Genomic DNA, 23294 nt, shown 5'->3' on the forward strand with positions numbered 1-23294 from the left:
GTTGGTTATCGATGGTACCTTACTACAATATGGATATTACTCTTGATCAGAACCGTCCCATTTGTCCATGTGTATATACTTGGGCGGGAGTTTGTTGTGAATCCTTGTTATTGGTTATCAAGGGTACCTTATCACAACGGGGATATTACTCTTGATCAGGACCGCCCCACTTGTCCATGTGTTTATACTTAGTGAGCTAACAAGATTGCATTATTTATATCCAAGCTCTCCAATCGAGGAGAAAGTTTTTTCTTCTCTCTTCTTAGGAAATACCTCGAATTTTAACGTCTTATAATTCAGATGAATTAATTTAAGGACTTGCTTTCGTCAAGCTGCTAACGACTCTTCGTTGGTACGCTTTTCCAACGTGTCCCCAACTCTTTGAACCTTTTTTTATAATTTGATTCTCGAATTATCTACATATATATTTTTTTCGAATTGATCCTTTGAGTATATGGACAGAAAAAGTGCATGCTAAGTTGCTAAAACCCACGTGTCATCTATATGACAATAAAAAAGAAACCTTACAAAATATAGAACAAAATAAAATGTCTTTTCCTCATATTTGCATAAATAAAAAGACAATAGGCCAACCGCAATAGAGAGAGCCAACTGCAGAGTGGTGGCGGAGGCTGTCGTCGCCCCCGTTGCAACGGTGCAGCCGCCATCTATCCGCCGGCGGCAACATGTGCCGCTCGAAACCTAATGTTATAAAAAAAAAGATTTATTGGGTATGATAGAGGTGTGTATGTACCACCAAATCTTCATTCATCCCCTCACAAGTGATTTTGCTCAATAACAACTATCTATCCTAAATAATTTCCAAAAGTATACGTTGGCTAATGATCGAAATTGAAAGTGATTTTTTTTTTGTTAAGGAATATTAATTAAATAAAGAAAAATCAATATTGGATACTTTCAGTTTCAATACCATTTGTAATGATAAAATAATGTTGAAAATTGCTCTGTTCTAAGGTCCAATGCCCTAAAAAACTCCAAATCTGTCCCGAAATTTTTTTATCTCAGAAAAAATCCAAACTTTAAGTCCAGTCTCAAGTCTGCCTCGAATTTTGTTTTGTGAAAAAAAATCACCAAAATTCAAATTATTTTTAAAAAATATATCTCCGTGATCCAGTCCTAACTTGACGTGGCGCTTCCACTTCGATAACAAATCCACGTCAACAAAGTAATGGGGCTTTTTTTTAGACAAAAAAAAGTTCGGAGCAAATTTGGACCGAACCTAAAAGTTTGGTTTTTCTTAAATTAAACAAATTTTATTGGGCCTAATTCCAAAAAAAGCACAAACTTTAGGTCAGGGACAATTTTGGCTCGAACTTTTTTTGTCCCATAAAAGCACCAACTTTAGGTCGAAGGACAATTCGGCCGAACTTTTTTGTCTCGTAAAAGCACCAACTTTAGGTCGAGGGACAATTCGCCCGAACTTTTTTTGTCTCGTAAAAAGCACCAACTTTAGGTCGAGGGACAATTTGTCCCGAACTTTTTGTCTCGTAAAAAGCACCAACTTTAGGTCGAGGGACAATTCGCTCGAACTTTTTTTGTCTCGTAAAAATGCACCAACTTTAGGTCGAGGGACAATTCGCCCGAACTTTTTTGTCTCGTAAAAAAGCACAACTTTAGTCAGGGACAATCTCGCCGAACTTTTTTGTCTCGTAAAAAGCACCAACTTTAGGTCGAGGGACAATTCGCCCGAACTTTTTTGTCTAGAGAAAAGTTAGGTTTTTCTTAAATTTAAATTTTTTTATTGGGATGGATTTGTTATCGTCCCTAACTTTCATATCTTAGAATGGTCATCATACCTATCGCCCCATTACTTTTTCTTGATGAGGATATGTTATCGACGTGGAAGAAAGCGTCGAGTTGGAGAATTTGGAAATATTTTTGACTTGTCAGTGAAGTGAATGAGACGAACAGTTTTACCGTTATTCTTCAAATTATGGCTTAGAGAAGAAGACAATGAATATTGTTTTAAATCCAGTCAGCAAGCCACGTAGATTTATTGCTAATGTGATGGTATATTTTTAAAATAAATTGAAATTTTCTGATTTTCTTTTTACATAAAATAAAATTCGGGGCAAATTTTGAACTGAACATAAAGTTTCGAATTTTTTCTAAAATAAAAAAAAAATTCGGAACAGATTTAAGACTTAACCTAAAATTTCGGATTTTTTAGGGAATTCACATGGTATATTCGCCCCGCTTTCTTTCAGGGATTAAGGGGAGCAACTCTACCACGACCCAACGGGTTGACACGTAGACAAAAATCGAAAAGGTGACCCGCCATTAAATCCTCGCGCGGATCGGCTACACGTGTACATCTCCCCTCGCGGGGGTCACGCACAGCCCCGTCTCCTTATCATCACTCCTGTGTCATCATCACCCCCACCACCACCTCTGGTCGCGTCCAAAGCCAACGAAGCACGCACCGAGCGCACCGTCGTTTTGGGGCCATCGCTCGTTCCCTCCCCGCTCCCCTCCCCTCCATTCGCGGCTTCTGCTTCCCTGGGAAACGCCGCGCCGCACCGTGCTCCGGCGCAGCCTCCGGTCGCCTGCTCCGTCGCCGATCACGCGAGTTCGGAATCGATCTGGTGCGTGCGGCAGTTGGTTCCGCGCGATCTTAGCGTCTTTGAGAGATTCCGGTCGGCGACGGTGTTCGATTTCCCTCTCCCGCGGTCGACGTCGCTGACTCCGGAGCCCGTTCCCCGTGTTCTGGTTTGATTTTTTTCTTGCAGGGGAAGATGAGCGAGGTGTTCGAAGGATACGAGCGGCAGTACTGCGAGCTGTCGGCGAATCTGTCGAGGAAGTGCACCTCGGCTTCGGCCGCCGATGGAGGTAATGATTCGTTTTCATTTTACGCGAGGAACGGAGAGCAACTTGTTTTGGGGGTAGATTAGCCTGTGCCGCGTTTAGATGGCGATGAGCGCGATCGCTCGATTTAAGTTCTTCGTTGATGATCGAAATGTGGGTTTTTCTTGGAAACTAATAGGAAACGGGTTGAGTATGGTAAAAAGCGTCCCGAATGGGAATATGATGTGTTCTTCTGAGAACAGGTGATTTGGCTCTTAGTTTGTGCGAGCACTTGCATTTAGCTTGTACTTCTAGGATTGCTGATAGCTGAGAAGTTCAGCCTGCATCTGTTGAGAAGAAGAAGAACTGGTCAGGAAGCTCATGACCCTTTATTTTGAATGCATTGTGCATCTGCAGAGCTGAAGAAGCAAAGGATTTCTGAAATCAAAGTTGGAATTGATGAAGCGGAATCTTTGGTAATTGATTATTGTTTTGTTGCTTTTTCTGAGAGAGATTAGTCTTGGTTGGCCTTATATACTCTGTTTGTCGTGTATTATCCCCACTGTTTGATTTGATTAGATTCGGAAAATGGACCTGGAGGCAAGAAGCTTGCAGCCCAATGTCAAAGCAGTGCTCCTCGCTAAGTTAAGGGAATATAAATCCGATCTGAACAACCTAAAAAGTCAAGTTAAAAGACTGTTGTTGGGTAATTTGGCTGCTCGAGATGAGCTGATGGAATCAGGAATGGCCGACACTCTGACGGTATGCATCAATCTGTTTAGTTTTTTTTCGGGTTTATAAACACTCTTGTGGTTCCTTATTAATTACTCTATAGATTTTCCTCGAGATGATTTTTTTTTTGGTAACACTTTAGTTATTCTCTCATACTCGTGTTGTTTCTGTGCCAATATCAATTGTATTAAGTCTGCGCAGAATTAGCTGTTTTAGTTGGTTAATTGGCTTCCTCTTGAGCATTTGTAGCATGTACTCTGTAGATAAACTAATAAGCTATTGTAATTATCATCACGTCTTTTTGCTTCTTCTGATCATGGGTAGGCATTATTTCCAGCTTTTTAGTCTGTCGAACAATCTTTGACTCTTGACACCTGTACTTTGAAACAGGCATCAGCAGATCAAAGAGCCAGGCTGATGACATCTACAGGAAGATTAAATCATTCCGGTGAAAGAATTAAGGAAAGTAGAAAAACCATGGTGGAGACGGAGGAGCTTGGCGTTTCAATTCTTCAAGATTTGCATCAACAGAGACAGTCTCTCTTACACGCCAACAACACGGTACTTCCCGCTTACGCTTTTATTGGGTTTCTATCACGAGTCATTTGCTTTTGGACCTTCCCATTTCAGACTGGTATCGGTGGGGCCATGTCATCATCGATGGTGCTAAGGCCGGTGCACAATCACGCTACTTCATGTTCTGTCGTTTTATTAGCATCCATTTCTAGCTTTTGTCTATAGATTCAGCTGAAGTTGCTTCTCATCTATTAGGGGCGGACTGTCCAGTGATGAGTGCAAAAGGTGTAATTCTTTGCAAGTATTTATTATGTTTTGCTTCTCGCAGCTTCACGGAGTGGATGACAACGTTGGTAAGAGCAAGAGAATTTTGACCGCCATGTCTCAGAGGATGAACAGAAACAAGTGGATCATTGGCGCAATAATTGCAGTTCTTGTCATTGCTGTCGGACTGATATTGTACTTCAAACTCAAGTAGTGAGGCATTGTAATGTTTCCTCTGGGTTTGCCTTTTTGTTTGGGGTGTGGGGTGTTTATTTTTGTGGTCTTCTTTGCCTGCTGAGTGATAACATCAAAGAAATTTATACCGCGATCTCTTCTGCGTCCAGTTTTTGCTTGAACTGCTGAAACTTCTCACTTCCCTTCTGTACACTGTTCTGATTGTATGTGAAAGCAAGATTTGAATTATAATCGCCATCTATCCTGGCAATTTCGCCTGGTCTTCCATGTTAGATTGCTCTAGGCAGGAGGTCACATTGAGGTGCTTCAGATAGAAAAATTGGTTTGAGAATTGTGAAGCAACGAAAGGATAGGTTCGGTTATGCTAATGTTCAATCTTATTTTCGAACTAGTCGTTTCGTAGCCTAGTCGAGAAGATACTGGGGGAAGGCTTTTGCCATATAAACCAGGTAAAAAATCAGACTTTCTACTTCCGTATCGTGGACGTGCAGTGCAGGCACGCAAGAGAAAAGGATTCTGTTTGTTTTATGAATAATGAATGAGTGGAAAAGTATTTTCTTAAAAATAATTATTTCTGTTACTTAAGAAGATAAATGTTACAGAAAATATCTTATTATCAATAACAATCTGTCTTTAAATTATTTTCGTTGATGAAAATAGTTTTCGTCCATTCGTTTTTCACAAAATGAAAACGGCCCGAATGCATGCTTGTTGCTTTGTTGTGGGTACCACAACACATTACGGAGGGCTGTTTGCGATTTAAATACTCGCTTGTAAGTCATGGCATTTTTCCCTAAATCAATTGTATGTTTTTAGTCCTTTACAATTTCTACAGTTACCCAAGATAGATAGACATTATAATAAAGACATTTTCTTTTCGCCGTAATCTAATCAAAAGACACGACTTCCCTTCCCTCCCAGAGTTGTAGATCAATCCTGTCGCCCCGTATTCTTCATTTCTGCGAACGTTTGTCTAATCCTCGTAGCGGATCGAAGAGACCTTCGCAAATCATCAATCTCATCGGTCCGCATGCCCAACATCCTTCGTCCCTCTTATGAAATGGCCACTTTCCCAAGCCTCCACTTCTTCCCTCCCCCACCACGTCCGCGCCCTTCTGCGTGCATGCGCTCGACAATCTTCTCTCGGCCCTGGGAAGAAGCTCCACGCCTTGGTGCTCACCACCGGGCTCGCCGCATCATCGCCGAGGTCGTTCCTTTACAATACCCTTTTGCACGTTTACGCCTCCTGCGGCGAGGTCACCTGCGCGCGCAAGCTGTTCGACGGAATTCCTGACTCGCACAAGGACACCGTCGATTGGACCGTGCTGATGGGCTCCCTCGCCCGTTATGGCGTGCCCTTCGAGGTGCTACGGTTGTTCGTGGAGATGGGGAATGCGGGCGCGAGGCCGGATGACGTGACCATGGTTTGCCTGTTCAATGCCTGTGCTCGGTTGGTCAATGCGGATGTGGGAATGCAGGGACATGGGTGGTTGGTGAAGATGGGGTTTGAGTCTAGTACCAAGGCATGTAATGCCCTCATGGACGTGTATGTGAAGAGCGGGTTGATGAGCGAAGCGAGGCGGGTATTTTGTGGGATGAAGGAACGGACTGTGGTGTCTTGGACTGTGGTTTTAGATGGCGCGATTAGGTGGGAAGGTGTATCAAGTGGGAGGTTGGTGTTTGATCGGATGCCTGAGAGAAATGAGGTCGCAAGTACAGTCATGCTTGCGGGCTATGTGGAAAGTGGATATACCGGGGAAGCTTTTAGCCTTTTAGATGAAGCAGTTTTTGGTTGGTGTATGAGATTAAATAGCGTCACGCTTTGTTCTCTCCTATCCGCTTCGGCTCAGTCGGGAGATGTGATGATGGGGAAGTGGGTTCATGTCTATGCTTTGAAGACAATGGGTATGCATATGGATGTCATGGTGGGAACAACACTACTTGACATGTATGCCAAATGCGGTAGGATTCATAGTGCACTGAAAGTTTTTGAGTACTTGCCTGATAGGAATGCAGTCACTTGGAATGCAATTCTTAGTGGATTGGCAATGCACGGGCTGGGTAAAGTTGCAGTGGCTATGTTCCCTCGGATGCTCAAAGAAGCAAAGCCAGATGACCTGACCTTTACGTCTCTGTTGAACGCTTGCAGCCACTCGGGCCTTCTTGATGAGGGCCGTCGCTTTTTCCGCGATCTTCAAGTTGTATATGGCATAAGACCTAAAGTGGAACACTATGCATGCATGGTGGATCTTCTAGGTCGGGCTGGTGAGATAGAGGAAGCAGAGATGGTTATAAAGACGATGCTTGTCCCTCCAAATGAAGTGGTTTTAGGATCTCTTTTGGGTTCTTGTCATGTCCATGGCAAACTCCAGCTTGGCGAACGTATTATGAAGCAGCTGGTTCAGTTGGATCCTCAAAATACAGAATACCATGCATTGCTATCTAATATGTATGCTCTGGAAGGAAAGCTGGAGAAAGCCAATTCGCTTAGGCAGGTTCTTAGCATGGGGACCACGAGGAAGGTGCCTGGAATAAGCTTTATCCATACCAATGGCAAGTTTCATCAGTTCTCTGCTGGAGATAAGTCACATCCACGAACAAGAGAAATATACGTTATGCTGGATGAAATGATACGGAGATTGCGTTTGGCCGGTTACATTCCGAATACTAGCTTACAGCTATTAACTGGTTCCCATCACGTGTTCAATGAGGAAGAGAAGGAGCAGGCACTGTTCTCACACAGTGAGAAGTTGGCAGTTTGCTTTGGGCTTATAAGCACCAGGGCTCGAACACCTTTGTACATAATGAAAAATCTAAGAATATGTCAAGATTGTCATGCTGCTATAAAGATTGTGTCAGATATATACGAAAGGGAAATTGTTATAAGAGACCGAAGTCGGTTTCACCATTTCAAGCATGGCTCCTGTTCTTGTTCTGACTATTGGTGAATGCTGACTGCTTCAACTATTAACTTTCTGAGTTTGTTAGATCTTGAACCTCGGTCATAGATTCGTGTTAATGACCAACTTCAATTCCAATGATAAGTCGTCTGCAGAAATAGCAATGCTCATATTATGCTACATTTGGTTTCTTGAATTGTAGGAAACAAATTCCTGCCTGGTTAGAGGTTCGAAAATCAATGGCCTGTCAAAGAAAGGTAGGGCTGCCATTAACATTGAAAAGCCCTGCATTCTGGTGTTGCACCATAATTGATGAATTTGCAGATCTTGTTCACATCTCAAATTAGATAACATGCCAATACAAAATGGCTTACAATTTTGAAAGTTAAGCCGGTATATTCGGACATGTCCTAATTAGTGAAAAGTGAAGAAATTATTCAAGAATGAGAGACTGACAGCAATGCCTACATCTGACTACTGCTACATATAGACCTTCAGGGGTGCTCTTGCACATCAGCCATATTTTGCTATATCCGCATTGAGGCAACGTGTAAGTGGACTGATGGAGTTCAGTTAGCGAAAAATGCAATGATCCTGGCACGTAAGAAAGATTCTTCAGGCTGTCTGTCCAGTGCGGGGCACTGGTCTCAACTTTCACCTTAGGCATGCTCACTGCCCTGTCATGGATGGACTTAAACCAGCTGCCTCGGTTGCTCTCGTTTGAATTTGCTATAATCTGCAAGCAAGCTACCGTTAACTTTGTGCTTCATGTTCTCTACCAGCCTCGTCAATACCTGATCACCAGTATGGGTCTTCGTAAGGTGTTGCTCGGAGATCTGAAAATATCTTAAATTCTTGCAGAAAGTAACTACAGTACAAATAAACACATTGATGGTGAACTTTAGGCGGCTTTGATTTTCTCACTGATTCTGCAACACTTTGGCGGACATCTGCAGGAACCAGAGCAAGCATTGGAGGTAGGACAAAGCTTATGCTCATCTCTAGCTGACCTTTGAGTCGGCTCCTTGTTCCTCGTCTATCTGGGTAAAGTGCTCCTTTTACACCAAGCGCAAAATGAGACGGCTCAAGAACGCTGTCTAGCCCTTGGAGCTCCCACCGTGTCTATAGAAGAATGGTTCTGGAGTTGTCATAAAGGTGAGGAAAAGAAATAAATCACCGCAAAATTTGTCGAACTTTAATCCTTACAATATCAAGTTCAAGAACTTTAGAAACATCTTGAGGAATTTGTGGCGGATAATCTCTCCCCGTTGATTTGCATCTCAATCTCATGTCTATTACAGGCCAGACGGTCAGGAATAGGAATTGTATGGGCAGCATCTGAATTCTCCACTGATCCTGCATAACAATTAACTTGAGATTTTGGACAGGACAAGAGCATTCAGTCCTGCAAAGAAATATGAAAAAAGAAAAAGAAGTACCGTTTACAAGGTAAACAGTCATGGCATTTGAGATTTGACTAGATTTGTAAAGCAAGCAAACTCAGGAATAGTGTGGTCTTACAGATCTAGCTATACAACTCTAGTATACGAAAGATGAAGAAGTCATTCCTCCTTTTCTGTGGCTGCTAGAATCACTTGGATTGATTAGCCAATTCTGAAGCCTCTTATTCAAATAAGATTCGCTGGTTACTGCGCTAACAAATTATCGAACTCATCATGAGCTCTACCTGAAGGTATTTACAGTGTTTATGGTTCTCCCTTTTAAAAAATTCAGGATGACTTTCTGGTCACATTATCATTTGCTTACTTGGGTTGTCATCTAATGCAGCCACATATAGAGTCAACCTTGTGAAACATAGACGGGCCTCTAAATAAACCATAAAGAATAATGATCTCCTGGCAACACGAGAAGGTCAATTGTCTGCCAAGTGTGACTACTGCATCACAGCCTGAGAACAGAGGCTCCAAGCCAACATGTAGTTAACCTACGGTGACTTGTCTTTTCTGTCACTCACTGTTAGTAATTTACAACTAGTTGTCAAGTATCGGGTTCGAGGTTTCAAGTTTTGCTGGAAAATGTTATGATTGCAATCTGTTTGTGTCCTAATAAGCAGCACCAGGAGAAATATAGCCGTCACCTTAAAGGCGATGCCAGAAAATTTCACAGACCAAACATCAAGATTCTTCGACGAACACGAGGTACGAGATGTTCTAGACTATGCCCGACATTTTCTTCCTCGTGGAGTTTTGAGAATCACCATGAACATGAAAGATTTGCTCTGTGGCTACAGCCAGCAATCGCTCAACCAGTACATAGGACTCTGCAGAAGCATGTTTCGCGAGATGCGAATCCAGCTCATCACAGAGACGAACTGAACGCCAACAACGTAACACGGGTAGCGCGTCTGTAAGGAATTGCGGTGTGAAAAATCAAACAAAGGGTGACTAGGCTACCCATCACTTCTACTCCAGAGGAAGCCCTCATCTTCACCAACTTCGAAACAACCATCGGGGATGTGCAAACGAATCGAAAGGAACAGAGCGGTAATAATTCAGAGGGCAAAACCTCGTTGAGCTGCTGGCTCCTGCGTTTATCAGGGAAGATGGCTTGGAACACCCTGGGCTTATCCTCCAGATACCGATCGAACGAAGCCTGCACACACGCGCAACGCGAAGTCACCCACAAAGCAATGACCCCCCAATAGCCCCCAGAAGAGAGAGAGAGAGAGACAGACCCCGGGAGCTTCGTAAAGCGGAATGTCGGTGGCGATCCTGGACGTGTAAGTGGGGGCCTCCTTCCCCGCCGTCCCGCGGTGGCGGCTGGCGGCGCGGCACCGCAAGAACCGGCGCTGCTTCGGACGCCCCCACTCGCCCCTCCCGCCGCCCGTCGAGCAAGGGATCAGCCGCTGCCGACACGGCGCCAAGCAAGCTCCTCCGAGCTCGCTCATTTGCCAATGTCTCCTTCCTCCTCCTCCTCCTTCTTCCTCCTTCCAAGAATCTCTGCCTGGCGAGAGGTGCTCCCCAGGATCAGGTGACAGAAGCGAACGTGACTCGAAGCTCCTTTATCGTTGACGCGGCGCACGCGTGGCGCCTCCTCGTTGAGCGCGGCTCATCCGTGGGCCCCGCTCTCCTCCTCCTCCTCCTCCTTCCTTTTCTTCTCCATTTCTTGAGTTCTTGGGTCCTTGTGGGATTTTGTGGCCATGATTGATGGGGACAGTGGCAGGTGGGCCGTCAATGCACTTTGCCAAAAAAATGGTTCGCGGATTTTGGACCGAACCACACGTGGCTGAAATCTATTGGCTCGAGCTAGCTGTATTTATCCTCCCATCTTTGGTATGAACCGCAAACATCGTGGAGGGTCAAGCGTTCCCGCCAGCACGAGAGAGAGCCAACACCCGAGAGGGCCGAACTCGCCACCGACGGTTCAGTCAGATGGTTTCGGAAAAGACCCACCAGGCCTAAATTCGGAATGACCGAGGGCCAACCGGGATTTCTGCGAGTGCGTTCTCGAGCTCAAAAATGGATACATTACGGGATAGCCATGCTGATCGGCGCTCTTCGGACGAGAGAAAGAAGGCCGACCATGGTAACATCGCCCCGTTAGTCGGTGAACGCCGGTTGTCGTGGTAACCATTTTGTGCGGCCTCATGATCATGGATGCTTCGGTTATATTTTGTTTGCTTTAGATCCCCAACCCCCTGTTGGTGCGAACCGTATCGGATCGAAGTACCAAGCATCCTTAGTGAATGCAAAGTTTGACACTGTGATGCATAGACCGTACATTACTTTACATAATCTAAGTTGGAAAGCTATAAACTAACGTCTCGAAAAGAAAATGCTCAAATCCCGATACTTGGTATAATTCTCAATCCCACTTTCCATCCTCTACTTTTAAGAACACCGCTTTCGAGCCTCAAGATAAAATCTCACGGCAAAATGAGTTGGTTGTCCTCCCCGAGAAGAACTCCCACCCCGTTCTCGACTCACCCCATACAAATCCTAGCTTCCATTTCCTGATCCTCAACCCACCACATGCCCTATAGCTTGCAGCCTCCTCCATCCACCATGACCCACCGTCGTGGGACTACGGTCGCCGCCCTGCTTTCAGCCACCGATGCCTCTCTCTCTCTCTCTCTGCTGTGTGCAATGTACTCCATGGACGACCCACACCGCTGCGGCTCGCGACCTCGATCAAGGATGGCCGCAAAGAGGCCCCGGACCTCAATGGGTCATCATCATTCATCTAGAACATAAGCACTTTGGAGAGCGTCTTCATCATGTTAAAGCATGTCGTCGACGCCGGTTTGGTTACTTCTAGCTCTATATGCAAAGAAAAAGGATGTGGAAGCCTTGATAATACTTCAGTTTTTGCACGTTCCACTTAAGCAATCAACACACCTTCTTGAATTTTGTGGACTGCAATCTTTCACGAGCAATAATTTTCATCAAGAACTTGATCATTCGCCTCTCACTCGTAATTTTCCCAATTCTATGATGCCTTAAAATTATTTTAGCGACTTTACGTCGAATCTGCTAATTACATTTCTCAATGCCTATAAGAAGAAAATGTGGTTCTTAAGCTATGAAAAACATTACGCGCTATACATATATAGCATAAACTTTCAGGAAAAAGTAATCACATAAATTAATCCAAAATAAAAACATAGATACAAGATGGAGCATGCATGAACGAAAGCCAAGTCCCCAATGAGAGTTGAAGTGTTCTCGACATGCTTAGATGACGAATTGAGAATGACAGAGACCGAGCAAGAATATTCTTCACACATTAGAGTCTGTAGCATCGCCATGCTGATCATGCGGACTTCACGACTTAGGATGTACACAAATTTTTAACGAGAGAGAATCAAAATCGAACCATCTTTGGTTTAAATGTGTCACCCAAAACCAATGATCCTCAAGCAAACAGTTCTTGGAGAGCCAAAAGGGTTTTGGTGTGTGCTTTCTGTATCTGCATCTTGGAGAGAGAGAGAGAGAGAGAGAGAGGCATTAGAAAGTGATGTCATTCGCCGAGTCGTTTTAAATGAATTTGCTTCATACACAAACATGCAAATGGGGTTAGCTGGGCAAGGCCGATTCCATGCATTCCTTGCCTCCTCATTTCATAAACGTTCCTCCTCCTCCCCTTCTCTCGACACATTCCTCATATTCATCTTCTCTGATCTCTCTCTCTCTCTCTCTCTCTCTCTCTCTCTCTCTCTCTCTCTCTCTCTCTCTCTCTCAGCCGTCATGAAGAGACCGCCATGCTGCGACAAGTTGAACGTGAAGAGAGGCCTTTGGACACCCGAGGAAGACGCGAAGATGCTCGCATACGTATCGACGCATGGAACCGGCAACTGGACTATGGTTCCTAAGAAAGCTGGTCTTCTTTATGCCTTTTCCAATCGTTTATGAACAAGATCATTGTCCTTCTGAGCTCATATTTCCATGTTTTGATAGAGCTTAGTCTTACTTTAGGTGTGCCCGCGCGCGCACATGCAGGGTTAAACAGATGTGGAAAGAGCTGCAGGCTTCGGTGGACTAATTATCTGAGGCCTGACCTTAAGCATGATGGATTTTCCCCTGATGAAGAAGATCTCATCATCAACCTCCACAAAATCTTTGGGAGCAGGTTTCACTAGTTTGCTCATCATTTCTCTGTCGAATGTAGTTGTTCTTTTGAATGTATAAAGCTTACAGCATGTATCAGGAAAGGAGTTTATCACATATTTTCATTAGATTGAATGATTCAAATCGCTGCTCATTTTCCCGCTAAGCCCCCCCTCCGAATTTCACGGAGAAAACTCTTCAGTGGATGAGCGGATTAATGCAGACAGAGGGTTGTAGTTTTAACTTCATAGATCTTGAGTTTGGAAAAAACGTTAATGAACTCAAAAGCTGGTGGGGTAAATTTCCTTATCACCCCATCCTTCTGTCACGAAAGGTTTCGATGTGTGTGACTTAATCCCCATGCATGCAACATTCTTATAATTTCTTAAGTACTCCTCTCACGGTTTTATTTGTTGCATAATATGGTTTTGTTGCAGATGGTCTCTAATTGCAAAACATCTGCCTGGAAGAACAGACAACGATGTCAAGAACTACTGGAACACCAAGCTCAAGAAGAAGCTCCAAAAGATGGGGATCGATCCATTAACCCACAAGCCTTTCTCTCAGATCTTCTCGGACTTTGAGAACATGAGCAGCCGCCCAAACGCCCGACATCACCAGATCTTACCCGCGCCGTCGTGCTTGACTCAGGTCCCTGCAGGCTCCGATTCTCACTTGGATGTGATCATGAAGCCCGTGATAGAGCAAGTTCATGAGAATTTCACCGCCGAAAATCACCTCTCGTGGCCTCAGTACCAGGCGACGAACCAAGAAGTTATGCAGCTGCAACAATATCAATATGTATTGAGCGAGGTCACGTCTTCTTGTTCCTCGTCATCCTCTCCTACTCTAACGCGACTTAACACGCAAGAGTCGGATGGTCCAGCACTTCCTGCTCCCTTTGTTGCCTGGACTGGGGATTCAATTTCGCATCAGCCATCTCCCACTGGCAATGTCTTGCAGAAGCGCAAAGGAGACTTGCACGATATAGTGTCTTCATCGTCCGTCAACTGCGCGAGCGATATGGCGAAACAAGCACTCCCCGACACCTCCGTTGGCACAATGGCTTGTGAAAATGAAGCCAAATGGGGCAAACCCGGCGATTCGTGCGAGGGAGCGCAAGGATTGGAGAGCCATTTCGGAGATGGTTCGTCCTCTTGTTTCGGCTCTTTCACGGACGCTATCTTGGCCAGGGACAGCAAGATGAGGTCGGAGCTATTTCCAGAATTCTTAGATGGACTTCTAGATTACTGACGAAGCACATCGAGCAGTTTGGTGGTGGTGGTATAGATTAATATGCGTGCATAACAAGATTTTCAAAAAATCCTAGTTATTGTTACGAAACTCTGGCGAGAAGTTCGTCACTGGTTTGATAATGTTGATTATTACATCCCCGTAGTAAATAACATGTCATGCTTTCCTGTGCTATCAAATTTTCTTTTAAGAGCCAGACCAACTATAGGCAACTCCCTTAGCCTAATTATTTAGCTTATTATAACATGATGGCCGAGGTAGCGAGCCGAAAAAGAGACCCCGCCTTGTGAGTGAAGCCCTCTTGGGATCTAGGAGCGAGCATCAGAGAATTGGTATAGCTCGGCCGTAAAGGGCTGGTCTTCGAACCATCCCTAAACTGATTAGGGAGATCACACGCCTCAATTTTTGCAAAGGATATTGTAGAGCAAGTTATCAGAGAAACATCGAATCCGATCAAAGCGATCAAGGGGCTCGATGTGCTGTTGCTTAGAGATCAGCATTCTTGAGTACTCATTTGCTTTGAATCTACACAAACAGGGTCAAGCGTTGAACACCCCAGGCACAGGCAAGGCCCAAACGTACGTAAAGAGGAAGCGTTAGGTAAAATAAATCACACAGAATTCTAGAGCCCGGCCTCTTAAAATGGTTTTTTTCCTTGGATTGCAAAAAACAAAGACACGGATAGAGTCAAAACTCAACGAAACCTCAGAGGGGACACCGACAGTGTTTTACAGATCTTATTGTCACAACTCGAAACCACCTAAACAATGGAAAGTGACATTCAGCAGCCTTCTTGTTCAAAGAGACGAATCATGAAGGAGGACACCCGAATGTCAGTCTGAACAGAATTTACTGCTTCCCTTCGTCTCAGACAAGGGCACTCGCATAAGTTGGATGGTTTGCCTCATGGCTTGAGAGCCAAAGCAAGTCCAACTTTAGCACTCTTATCTATGGACTTGGTGTCAACTTCCCCTGAAATGGTGAAGAGGGATCTCGGTCGCCACTCATGCTGGATAAGAGCACTTACCTTGCCAGCATTGGTCACTCTTGCCTTGACTGATGTCAAAGGATCCAAAGCATGCTGGGTACCGACAGTGATGGTATTTTCATTGCTTGAGAAGCAATGGGTGAACTCGGCACCTACAGCAGTGTTGGTCAAACCATTCACCAGGTGGTAGTAGGACGCAGCCAGAGTGTCGCCCTTGTCATTCCTGTATCATTCGCAACAATGGTGAGAAAATAAAAAACTATAAAATGAAGCATTTCATGCTGACGAGTCTTAAAAAGTTGCTTCTACCACATTTAAGTACACTTAGAACCGATAATCAAGAGCTACTTACACAGTCAGTGAAGCAATCAAGTCTGCATTGGCAAAACTCAGACCAGCATTGCACTTGGCAAAGTCACCAGTCTTGGTGTCAAAAGAAACATCACTACCAAGTGCCAGAGCACTAGTTCCAATAACTCCAGAGAAGGTGACAATGGGGTTTGCAGTCAGACCAATGCTAGAGCTGATCCCGGCATGATCGTGCAAATACTGGAGCTCAACCTGGGAGATGGAGAAAGGTAAACATCATTAGGTCAAACATGCAGAGAAGCTACACATAAAGGGATTCAACACTCAGGAACAGAAAAGACAGATAAGCTTACCTTGCCAGACCTTTGATCAGGAACTTTGAAGCTAAAGATAGTCTTCAGTCCAGGGGCAGGCTCATCAACAGTTACGGTTGTGAAGAGCTGGTAGTAATAATAAATGTTCAGAAAAACAAGCAAGTACGGCATGATTTGCCTATTTGCACGTTCATTTGGTGATGAGAGCTAGACACTTCAAAGTACTTAGTTAAGAAAATATTGCCATTTGCTCTAACTTATGATTTGTATTATCATAGTAACAATACAGATGGTATAGAAGATAACAAAAATCAGAAGAAGAAGAAGAAGAGTGAATGCCGGATTCGATTATGAATTTGATTATAGCTTTAGGAAGCTACTCTGTTCTGTGCACAATGCAAATATCTAAGAGTAACATTCCCTGAAGTCATACTTTTTTCATCAAGAGAAAACAATGCATAAACTCCCACTCAACAGGGACCACCAGGTTCAATTACCATAAACAGACGCCACTTCCCATTTGGATAAAAATACAATCTCCAGTTGAAACAAGAAACTGTAGATACAATAGTACGAATGATCAAACCCAACGCAAGCGTAAAATCCTTTAACAGTCCACTTTTGAAGCGGGCGAGGCTTATTCCAGAGAGGAGCAAATAAAAAAAATCTCAGACTCCTATCATTCAATCACTCATTCACACAAGTAGAGATAAAAAGAAAACTCGAAAAAGAAAACCTTACATTGGAACTTGTGTCTACTTTGATGTCAGTGGTGATATTCTTGTTCTTCAGCTGGGTACTAATATCAGCGAGAAACAGCTCACCTTTCTTTGTTCCTGTTGATGTTAGAGTCTGCAGCAGAAAGCAAACGGTTCTCAAAGAATGCGGCGAAACCATGCATTGGCACGAGCACCGCAACATTATGAAGAAGATCCGTCATCCAAAATAAGAAAACGCGTAACCAAATTCAACTAAACCAAGCGAAAACAAAGTCATCTTCTAAAGTTCTTCTCAATGTGAACCACAAACTAACACTGGGTTTCTCCGAGCGTAATTAGCCAAATCAAGCAGAGCAAGACGACACCGAGGACTAATGACCAAACAAAAGCAAATGACACACGAACAACGACAACTTCAAGACTCAAATCAAGATTCTCCGAAGATCGGCCTCCAATGTCATGTACCAAGAAATTCAAACAAATGGAAGGTAGGCCCCCTGGCCCCCTGGAACCAATCTCCTCCCCAACGCTAATCATCAAGCACATCTTCTTCGCGCGACACCACACAAGAAACGGCGGCATTCAAATCAAACAACCCGAGTCCCGCGCGTAGCAAGTTCCGCCAGTCAATAAGCAACCGCCCACCCAATGTTCGTTCAATTGACCTCGAAGCGGTCCAACACTAATGCCGAATGAAATGAACAAGAACCCAACAACCCCGCCAATCTAACGATAAATGCACTTCCGGGAAAACGCGAAAGCACCGGCAGCGACGCCGAAATGGGAAAAGCGAGAACACCCACCACTCCGGTCGGCGAGTACGTGGTGACGGTGAACTTGTGGTCGCTCTGGTAGTCCTTGTAGAGAAGATCTGCGCGAAACCACACCGCCAAAACACGTCAGACAAAAAGAAACTCAGCACGGCGACGCGCGATTCGCGACATTAAAGAACGAAGGGGAAAAAACCCCTCCCGCGCCCGTGGGACACGGACCTCTGGCCTTCTTGCCGATGTCGGAATAGAGACCGGGACCCTTGCCCATGGCGGAGGAGACGGGAGGATGCTCGGCGGAGCACGGCGCGCGAGGTGTCGAAGCTACGGAGCGAGACGGGGGGAAAAAATTGCAGAAGAGCGAGAGGAGGAGGGACGACGACGACGACGAAGGCTATTTGGGGGAAAAAATCCAGAAGAGAAAACCCTAATTTTTTCTCGAACATTTTTTTTTTGTCATTTTTACTTTTTTTTTTCTTGGCCGAAAAGAAAAGCTGAAGCATAAAACCATTCCGAGGTTCCGTGAAATAAATAAGGATTTCTTTTTTTTTTTCTGGTCGAAAAATAAATAAAGATTTCAACGGACGAAATAATAATGCACCGGCTGACGAAGAAATAAAAACAAAATAGTTCCGGAGGCTCATTTATTTCGTGAAAAATCAATGATTTGAAAAATATTTTTTCATAAAAAAACGATCACTTATATCGCCTACAAAAATGAATGCGAGAAAAAATATTTTTATCATCGGCGAAAAATTTGAGACATATATTGTTGTAGATAATGAAAATATTTTTCGTTAACTAATTATTTCAATCTATGCAATAAATCGTTTTTTTACGAAAATGTTTCCAAATTATCCATTTCTCGTGGATCAAACTGAGCCTATGACTCTTTTTTATCGTTGGGGGCTCCGGCGACATGCGAATTCAAGATCAGATCAATGAGAAAAAAAAATGTAATGAGCATATATCTATTTACAGGACTCATGTAATTAGTAGTTCGGATAATAGTGATTTACATGATTTATAGGTTGTGTATGATTTCTCGTATTGACATGAAAATGGTCATTGACAAAATACCTTTCACCAGAGTTTTGATTTTTGGTTTTTTTGAGTGAAGTGGTCCTGTGGCGATTCGGACAGGAAACAGTGGATATGTGATAAACTACAAATGTTAACTAAATTAAAAGAATAAGGAATAAAGAATTGTAAACACGAATGAAGAATCGTTAATTTTTTTTGTTAGAAAATAACCGATAAATTGAATTGCAGAAAATTCAATAAGTTTTGTTGATTGCGGATCCTTTACAATTGATTCTACTCTGCCTTATATAGCCTTGTACAAAGTGTAACCGTCAACAAGCGGTCATCTTCTAAATCGCAAACTTCAATTGCCTTCGAGATTCTTGGCTCTACACTCACAATCTCTGTGTTTAGTCGTCCGAATTTGGATTTGCATAGAATAGGATAAGGTCGGATTAAAAATCCTCCAAATTAAAGAAAACTCTATCAAATATTTGGCACAATCCAAGATAGGATGAAAATCTTTAAAAATCTCATTTCCTTAGCACAATCACCCATGATATCTAGATTTCACCACTTGAGCTCCCTCACCAGCATCTCAAATCCGTTCTCGCTAGCTCCTTCACCGCCAGTTTTGCCAAATCTACCGCCACCTCCACCTTCATACTATAATCCTCGCTCAGCTTTCACCGTATCAGAGGTGATTTGGACACCGGCAAAGATGAGCATCAGGTCGCCGAAGATGTCGCGAAGCAATCGGGGAGGTAGAGGCCGCAGCGATTTGAAAAGGTAGCAATGACTAATGAAGGGTGGCGACGGGGTGGTGGACGCCGCGTGTGAAACTCAGGTGCCACTTGACTTGAAGCCGATGATATCGGGTAGTGAGGTGTAGAGAGGAGGTGGACAGAACTCCAGCAGTGGATGGGCACTAGAGCAGCGAGTAATGAGGGTGGAGACGCCTCTATGGTGGACGATGAGATCCTGAGATCGCACTTGTGAAAGGATTCGAGCTCTTCAATGGTGATGGCCATGTGACATATAACTTCTCATCGTCGAAGCACGATTGGCTGGACGGCGATGACGATCAATGGTGATCAGAGGCAAGGATGATGGCACGATGGTCGAAAGTGACAACGATTGATGGTCACTCCATCATCGAAAGAAAATTGTTAAGTTATTTTAAGTTTTTTTTATCCAATCTCAGTTTATCCCTTACCCTAGCGGGGATATTTTATCTAGCATTTTATCAAAGTATATCCGGTCGAGAGGACGTTGCTAAACACCAAATATGATATTTTATTATCCTACTTGGACTCAGATCCGAACTACAAAAAGCACTAGCATAAGTAGTTATAATCTTCAAGATTTCTCTCAGTTTGACTTTCTCTGGACATGGTTGACCATTCGTCGTTGCACGTACGATCCGGCATCGTTTTTACACTGGGCACTCATTGATTTATGACCTGGTCACTTCACTATCTTGTCGACAATTCAATCCCAACGTCTGGATCATTTTTCAGTGTCAACAGAATGGGAAGAACAAAAACTCGATATGCCATTAATTGGTCCCTATCATAACTTTGCAAGAGTTCGAACTAGGATCTGGCTGGAGCTGGTGTAACCCTAGTCGCCTGCCTCGCTTGGGACCGAGCCCCGACAAAGTGGGCATTGCTGGTTTCTCGAGAGCCACTCTTTGATGCAACTTTCATGGTACTCATGGTTACACGTCTTGATCACCCAACACTCCCCTCCTTCCTCGAAACTCCCGAGGCAAATCACGCACTCGTCGCTATCGAACTCCTTCGCATGGCCACGATACGCCAGGGCCTCCACAGGCAAGGCTGTCACTTCAACCTGTTGTCGTGGCCGCTCGATGTCGTGATCAAAGCTAGCCCGATTCGCTCGACCGCGGAGCCAGCGAAAGCAATACGCATAGCTCACCGCGACAAAGAGGAGAAAGATGTCAGCACATGCTAGCGACATCGCATACAAGGCGAAGGGTGCAAAGTTGACAGAACCCGCGGCGTAGTAGGGATGCAGAGGTGACGGGGCAACCGAGGGAGAGGGCGGCCGAGTGGCCGACGGAGAGGGAGGCATGATGAGCTTATTTCTTCTTTGAATTGGAAGATAACCGGTGTGCGCTTTTAAGCGCCGAATCAATATGAGATTCTATAGCTTAAGAAAGAATGGTGGAAGGATGTTGGGTTTCTACTCCTTGTTTTGGTCCTCTTGGGAAACTAAGATCAAGTTAGATTAGTACATGAACATGTGATAAGATTTCTGAATCGGTGGCAACAGGACGGTAACATTCCCATTACAAGAAATGCTAAAATGGGCATACAAAATCAATCTCTCTCTCTCTCTCTCTCTCTCTATGAATAATAACCCTGTAAATATATTTAAGTAATATATACACGGCCGTAATTTCAATGCATCATTAAATTACACCAATCTTTTAATAGATACTGAATTTGTGTTGGATCTTCAAATCACAGGTTGTTTTCGTTTATTAGTTTTTCCTCTTTTGGGCACATATCCATGTGTGTCTGATTTGAACAGGTCCTTAAAAGCCCTTAATGTCTCTCGTTTAGATTTTCAGGGTTGTAAAGCTGTCAAGGGGATACTGCCAGCTAAGAAGGTAGGAAAAATGTATCCCTAGCAAGAGGGGGTCCTTGGATAGATCGGTCGCGGGCGGTCGTTAAACAAGGCATTGTAGCTCGGAGAGGTGGAAACACCCTACTATGGTGAGGTAAACCTGACCAAAACACCAATAATCCAAAGCAGCCCCGATAAGGTAAACTTACGATGTACAAGTCAAATCACAAGTTGTTTTCCTTTATTAGTTTTTCCTCTTTTGGGCACATATTCATATGGGCGCGTAAGTGTCAATTACATCCCAAAGAATGATGTATCTTTCCCGATACAATACTAACTGCAAAAGGAAAATATTGGCGTGTGGTTAATTAGATCATACAGTAAATTAAGAAAAGTCGAACTAGGAATTGGCAAGAGTCGGTGTGACCCTAGCTGCTCGCCCCGCTTGGATTGAGCCCCGACAAAGCGGGCAACACCGGTCTCTCGAGGCCCATTCCATGACGCAACTTTCACGGTGCCCGTTGTCACACGTCTTGAGCACGCAACACTCCTCTCCTTTCTCGAAACTCCCGAGGCAAATTGCGCACTCTTCGATATTGAACTTCCTCGCATCGCCACTAGGCACCGCGACCGCAGCTAGCGGGGCTGCCGCTCCAACCAGTTGTCGCGGGCGCTCGATGTCGTGATCAAAGCAAGCCCAATGTCGTGATCAAAGCAAGCCCAATTTGCGCGATCGTGACGCCAGTACCAATAGACGTAGCCCACTACAACGAGGAGGATCATGACGTCGGCGCATGCTAGCAAGATCGTGTGCGAGGGTGCAAAGAATGCTAAAAGAGGCATGTCAAATCCCTCTGTTATGTATAGTAAATCCGAACTCCAATCTCTGCTGTGGCTAACTATAATTAACCTAAAGGGTGAATAGGAGGTGGGTTCATACTAGCATAACAAAATTTGCGGGATAAGACAAGTTAAAGTTTAATATATGTAAGATGTGTGTTGATAGATGCAGGAATAAACTGACAATATCAAGTGCACCGTGCTTCTATCTAATATAAACGGATTAACTGAAGGGATTAGAGATGATGCATGCAAAGTCTATAGTGCTTTGGCTTGCAACTAAGCCCGGACTAATAGTAGGTACGGCTTCTTCCCGAAATTGACCGATCATACTATCAAAACTCTAGCATCCTTACGACACTACGCTCCGATGAAGTACTCTCGGTAGAGCAAATAACAAGACGAATTTCTCGCCCACTACGTAAGGTCCAATTCCCTTAAAAAAACTCAAACTTTAGGTGTAATATCACTTCTTTCGTTAACCTTTATTTTCTTTTGAGAAAAAAGCCCCCAAGTTTTAGGTCTAGTTCAAATCTATCCCGAACCTTTATATGTTTAGCAAAAAAAATCTCAAATTTTAGGTCCAGTTACAAATTTACCCCGAACTTCTTCTTCTTCTTTTTTGTTTAGGAGAAAAATCACAAATTTTTACTCTAATTCCAAATCTGTCCCCTCCCATTAGCGCTTTGTCCAAAAATCGCCGTTGGCCGTCCCTAATTTTCATATCCGAGAACGGTTTCATTTTAGAGATAATTTTCCGTGTCGTCTCGATGTGAAAATGCCACGTTAAGTTAGGACTCGACCACTGTGATCAATTTGAGAATAGATGGAAAGCTGATGACTTTTTTAGACAAAATAAAATTCGGGGTAGATTTAAGACTCGATCTAAAATTTATGGTATTTTTTTCCGGGACAAAAAAAAAAGTGAGATCGTGATATTCCTCATAAAAACTCTGCATTACCAGCGAGAAAACTTGCAGTCCACCGCGCATACTCATTTTTAATTAGCACGTGGTACTTATTTTTTACTTCGACATAAATAAAATATAAGCAATTTCATAAATAAAAAATGACGATTATTTGTTCAACTATGCCCGTAGAGCTCAAACAGGATCGCACGAAGAAAGCGAGAAATCAAAATAACAAAGCCAAACAGTACGATGTAATTGGATCAGTATTTCAATTCTCTAATTGACGGGTTTCTCGTCTTACTTTTATCTTCTCTTATCTCAATCCGTGTCCGAGCAACTAAATGCAGTCTTATTTTATCTTGTTGCGATTCGTATTCCGACAACCAAACGCAATTTTATCATATACCATCCCACTCCCATGTCCGGACAACCGATTCGCGGCCTCAGTAACGTGGCATGGTCCGAACGACAAGCGTTATCCCACGATAAGCGTGGATATCTCGCGTTGTCGGTCATGGTATAATCATCGAACGGTCAAATCAAATCCATCAACAAAAAGAAGCATTGCCGACACCATTCGCTCGCTCACCAC

General features: G+C 43.8%; 6 protein-coding genes across 8 annotated transcripts; 3 read left to right on the plus strand and 3 right to left on the minus strand.

Annotated features, from left to right (window-relative positions):
* The first annotated feature begins 2395 nt into the window (after positions 1–2395).
* LOC115687920 (vesicle transport v-SNARE 13-like) lies at positions 2396–4655 on the plus strand. Its single transcript, XM_056314194.1, has 6 exons — positions 2396–2606; positions 2751–2850; positions 3223–3281; positions 3385–3567; positions 3928–4098; positions 4382–4655. The coding sequence occupies exons 2-6, from the start codon at positions 2757–2759 to the stop codon at positions 4529–4531; spliced, it is 657 nt and encodes a 218-aa protein (XP_056170169.1). The 5' UTR covers positions 2396–2606; positions 2751–2756; the 3' UTR covers positions 4532–4655.
* A 790-nt stretch (positions 4656–5445) lies between these two features.
* Positions 5446–7570, plus strand: LOC115686343 (pentatricopeptide repeat-containing protein At5g15340, mitochondrial). The gene has a single exon (XM_030611603.2). It carries the CDS (start codon positions 5568–5570, stop codon positions 7458–7460), a length of 1893 nt encoding a protein of 630 aa, XP_030467463.2. The 5' UTR covers positions 5446–5567; the 3' UTR covers positions 7461–7570.
* Positions 7571–7657: 87 nt separating this feature from the next.
* LOC115686386 (uncharacterized) lies at positions 7658–10367 on the minus strand. 3 transcript variants are annotated; one of them, XM_056313950.1, is made up of 5 exons: positions 10108–10367; positions 9939–10025; positions 8619–8768; positions 8300–8534; positions 7658–8206 (listed from the first exon to the last, which is right to left on the minus strand). In XM_056313950.1, exons 1-5 carry the CDS (start codon positions 10318–10320, stop codon positions 8166–8168), a joined length of 726 nt encoding a protein of 241 aa, XP_056169925.1. In that variant the 5' UTR covers positions 10321–10367; the 3' UTR covers positions 7658–8165. The 3 variants fall into 3 exon arrangements, with proteins under 3 accessions (XP_056169925.1, XP_056169926.1, XP_030467518.1); XM_056313951.1 differs by having other exon boundaries at positions 8290–8534; XM_030611658.2 differs by having other exon boundaries at positions 8337–8534; positions 10108–10364.
* Positions 10368–12590: 2223 nt separating this feature from the next.
* Positions 12591–15393, plus strand: LOC115685548 (transcription factor MYB35). The gene is made up of 3 exons (XM_030610625.2): positions 12591–12752; positions 12872–13001; positions 13417–15393. Exons 1-3 carry the CDS (start codon positions 12620–12622, stop codon positions 14231–14233), a joined length of 1080 nt encoding a protein of 359 aa, XP_030466485.1. The 5' UTR covers positions 12591–12619; the 3' UTR covers positions 14234–15393.
* Positions 14873–17718, minus strand: LOC115686369 (mitochondrial outer membrane protein porin of 34 kDa-like). Its single transcript, XM_030611647.2, has 6 exons — positions 17556–17718; positions 17367–17434; positions 16586–16696; positions 15884–15970; positions 15574–15782; positions 14873–15444 (listed from the first exon to the last, which is right to left on the minus strand). The coding sequence occupies exons 1-6, from the start codon at positions 17602–17604 to the stop codon at positions 15138–15140; spliced, it is 831 nt and encodes a 276-aa protein (XP_030467507.1). The 5' UTR covers positions 17605–17718; the 3' UTR covers positions 14873–15137.
* Positions 17719–19979: 2261 nt separating this feature from the next.
* LOC115685559 (RING-H2 finger protein ATL1-like) lies at positions 19980–20453 on the minus strand. The gene has a single exon (XM_030610636.2). It carries the CDS (start codon positions 20451–20453, stop codon positions 19980–19982), a length of 474 nt encoding a protein of 157 aa, XP_030466496.2.
* Between the last annotated feature and the right edge of the window lie 2841 nt (positions 20454–23294).

Source organism: Syzygium oleosum, unplaced genomic scaffold (genome assembly GCF_021117445.2).
Source record: "Syzygium oleosum isolate NSW1041296 unplaced genomic scaffold, Sole_v2.1 Sole_v2.08, whole genome shotgun sequence".
NCBI classification, from domain to species: Eukaryota; Viridiplantae; Streptophyta; class Magnoliopsida; order Myrtales; family Myrtaceae; genus Syzygium; species Syzygium oleosum.

What these genes read in the sequence shown, in the direction of transcription:
- LOC115686343 (XM_030611603.2), top strand. Translation starts at nt 5,568, where the DNA reads ATGAAATGGCCACTTTCCCAAGCCTCCACTTCTTCCCTCCCCCACCAC.
- LOC115686369 (XM_030611647.2), bottom strand. Translation starts at nt 17,604, where the DNA reads ATGGGCAAGGGTCCCGGTCTCTATTCCGACATCGGCAAGAAGGCCAGA. An exon ending in CATCGGCAAGAAGGCCAGAG is followed by an intron (nt 17,435 to 17,555) that starts GTCCGTGTCCCA and finishes GGTTTCGCGCAG; the next exon opens with ATCTTCTCTACAAGGACTAC. An exon ending in TTGATTGCTTCACTGACTGT is followed by an intron (nt 15,445 to 15,573) that starts GTAAGTAGCTCT and finishes CGAATGATACAG; the next exon opens with GAATGACAAGGGCGACACTC.
- LOC115685559 (XM_030610636.2), bottom strand. Translation starts at nt 20,453, where the DNA reads ATGCCTCCCTCTCCGTCGGCCACTCGGCCGCCCTCTCCCTCGGTTGCC.
- LOC115687920 (XM_056314194.1), top strand. Translation starts at nt 2,757, where the DNA reads ATGAGCGAGGTGTTCGAAGGATACGAGCGGCAGTACTGCGAGCTGTCG. An exon ending in GGCTTCGGCCGCCGATGGAG is followed by an intron (nt 2,851 to 3,222) that starts GTAATGATTCGT and finishes GTGCATCTGCAG; the next exon opens with AGCTGAAGAAGCAAAGGATT. An exon ending in GAATGGCCGACACTCTGACG is followed by an intron (nt 3,568 to 3,927) that starts GTATGCATCAAT and finishes ACTTTGAAACAG; the next exon opens with GCATCAGCAGATCAAAGAGC.
- LOC115685548 (XM_030610625.2), top strand. Translation starts at nt 12,620, where the DNA reads ATGAAGAGACCGCCATGCTGCGACAAGTTGAACGTGAAGAGAGGCCTT. An exon ending in TATGGTTCCTAAGAAAGCTG is followed by an intron (nt 12,753 to 12,871) that starts GTCTTCTTTATG and finishes GCGCACATGCAG; the next exon opens with GGTTAAACAGATGTGGAAAG. An exon ending in CACAAAATCTTTGGGAGCAG is followed by an intron (nt 13,002 to 13,416) that starts GTTTCACTAGTT and finishes GTTTTGTTGCAG; the next exon opens with ATGGTCTCTAATTGCAAAAC.
- LOC115686386 (XM_030611658.2), bottom strand. Translation starts at nt 10,320, where the DNA reads ATGAGCGAGCTCGGAGGAGCTTGCTTGGCGCCGTGTCGGCAGCGGCTG. An exon ending in AAGTTCTTGAACTTGATATT is followed by an intron (nt 8,535 to 8,618) that starts GTAAGGATTAAA and finishes ATTCTTCTATAG; the next exon opens with ACACGGTGGGAGCTCCAAGG. An exon ending in GCCAAAGTGTTGCAGAATCA is followed by an intron (nt 8,207 to 8,336) that starts GTGAGAAAATCA and finishes ACTGGTGATCAG; the next exon opens with GTATTGACGAGGCTGGTAGA.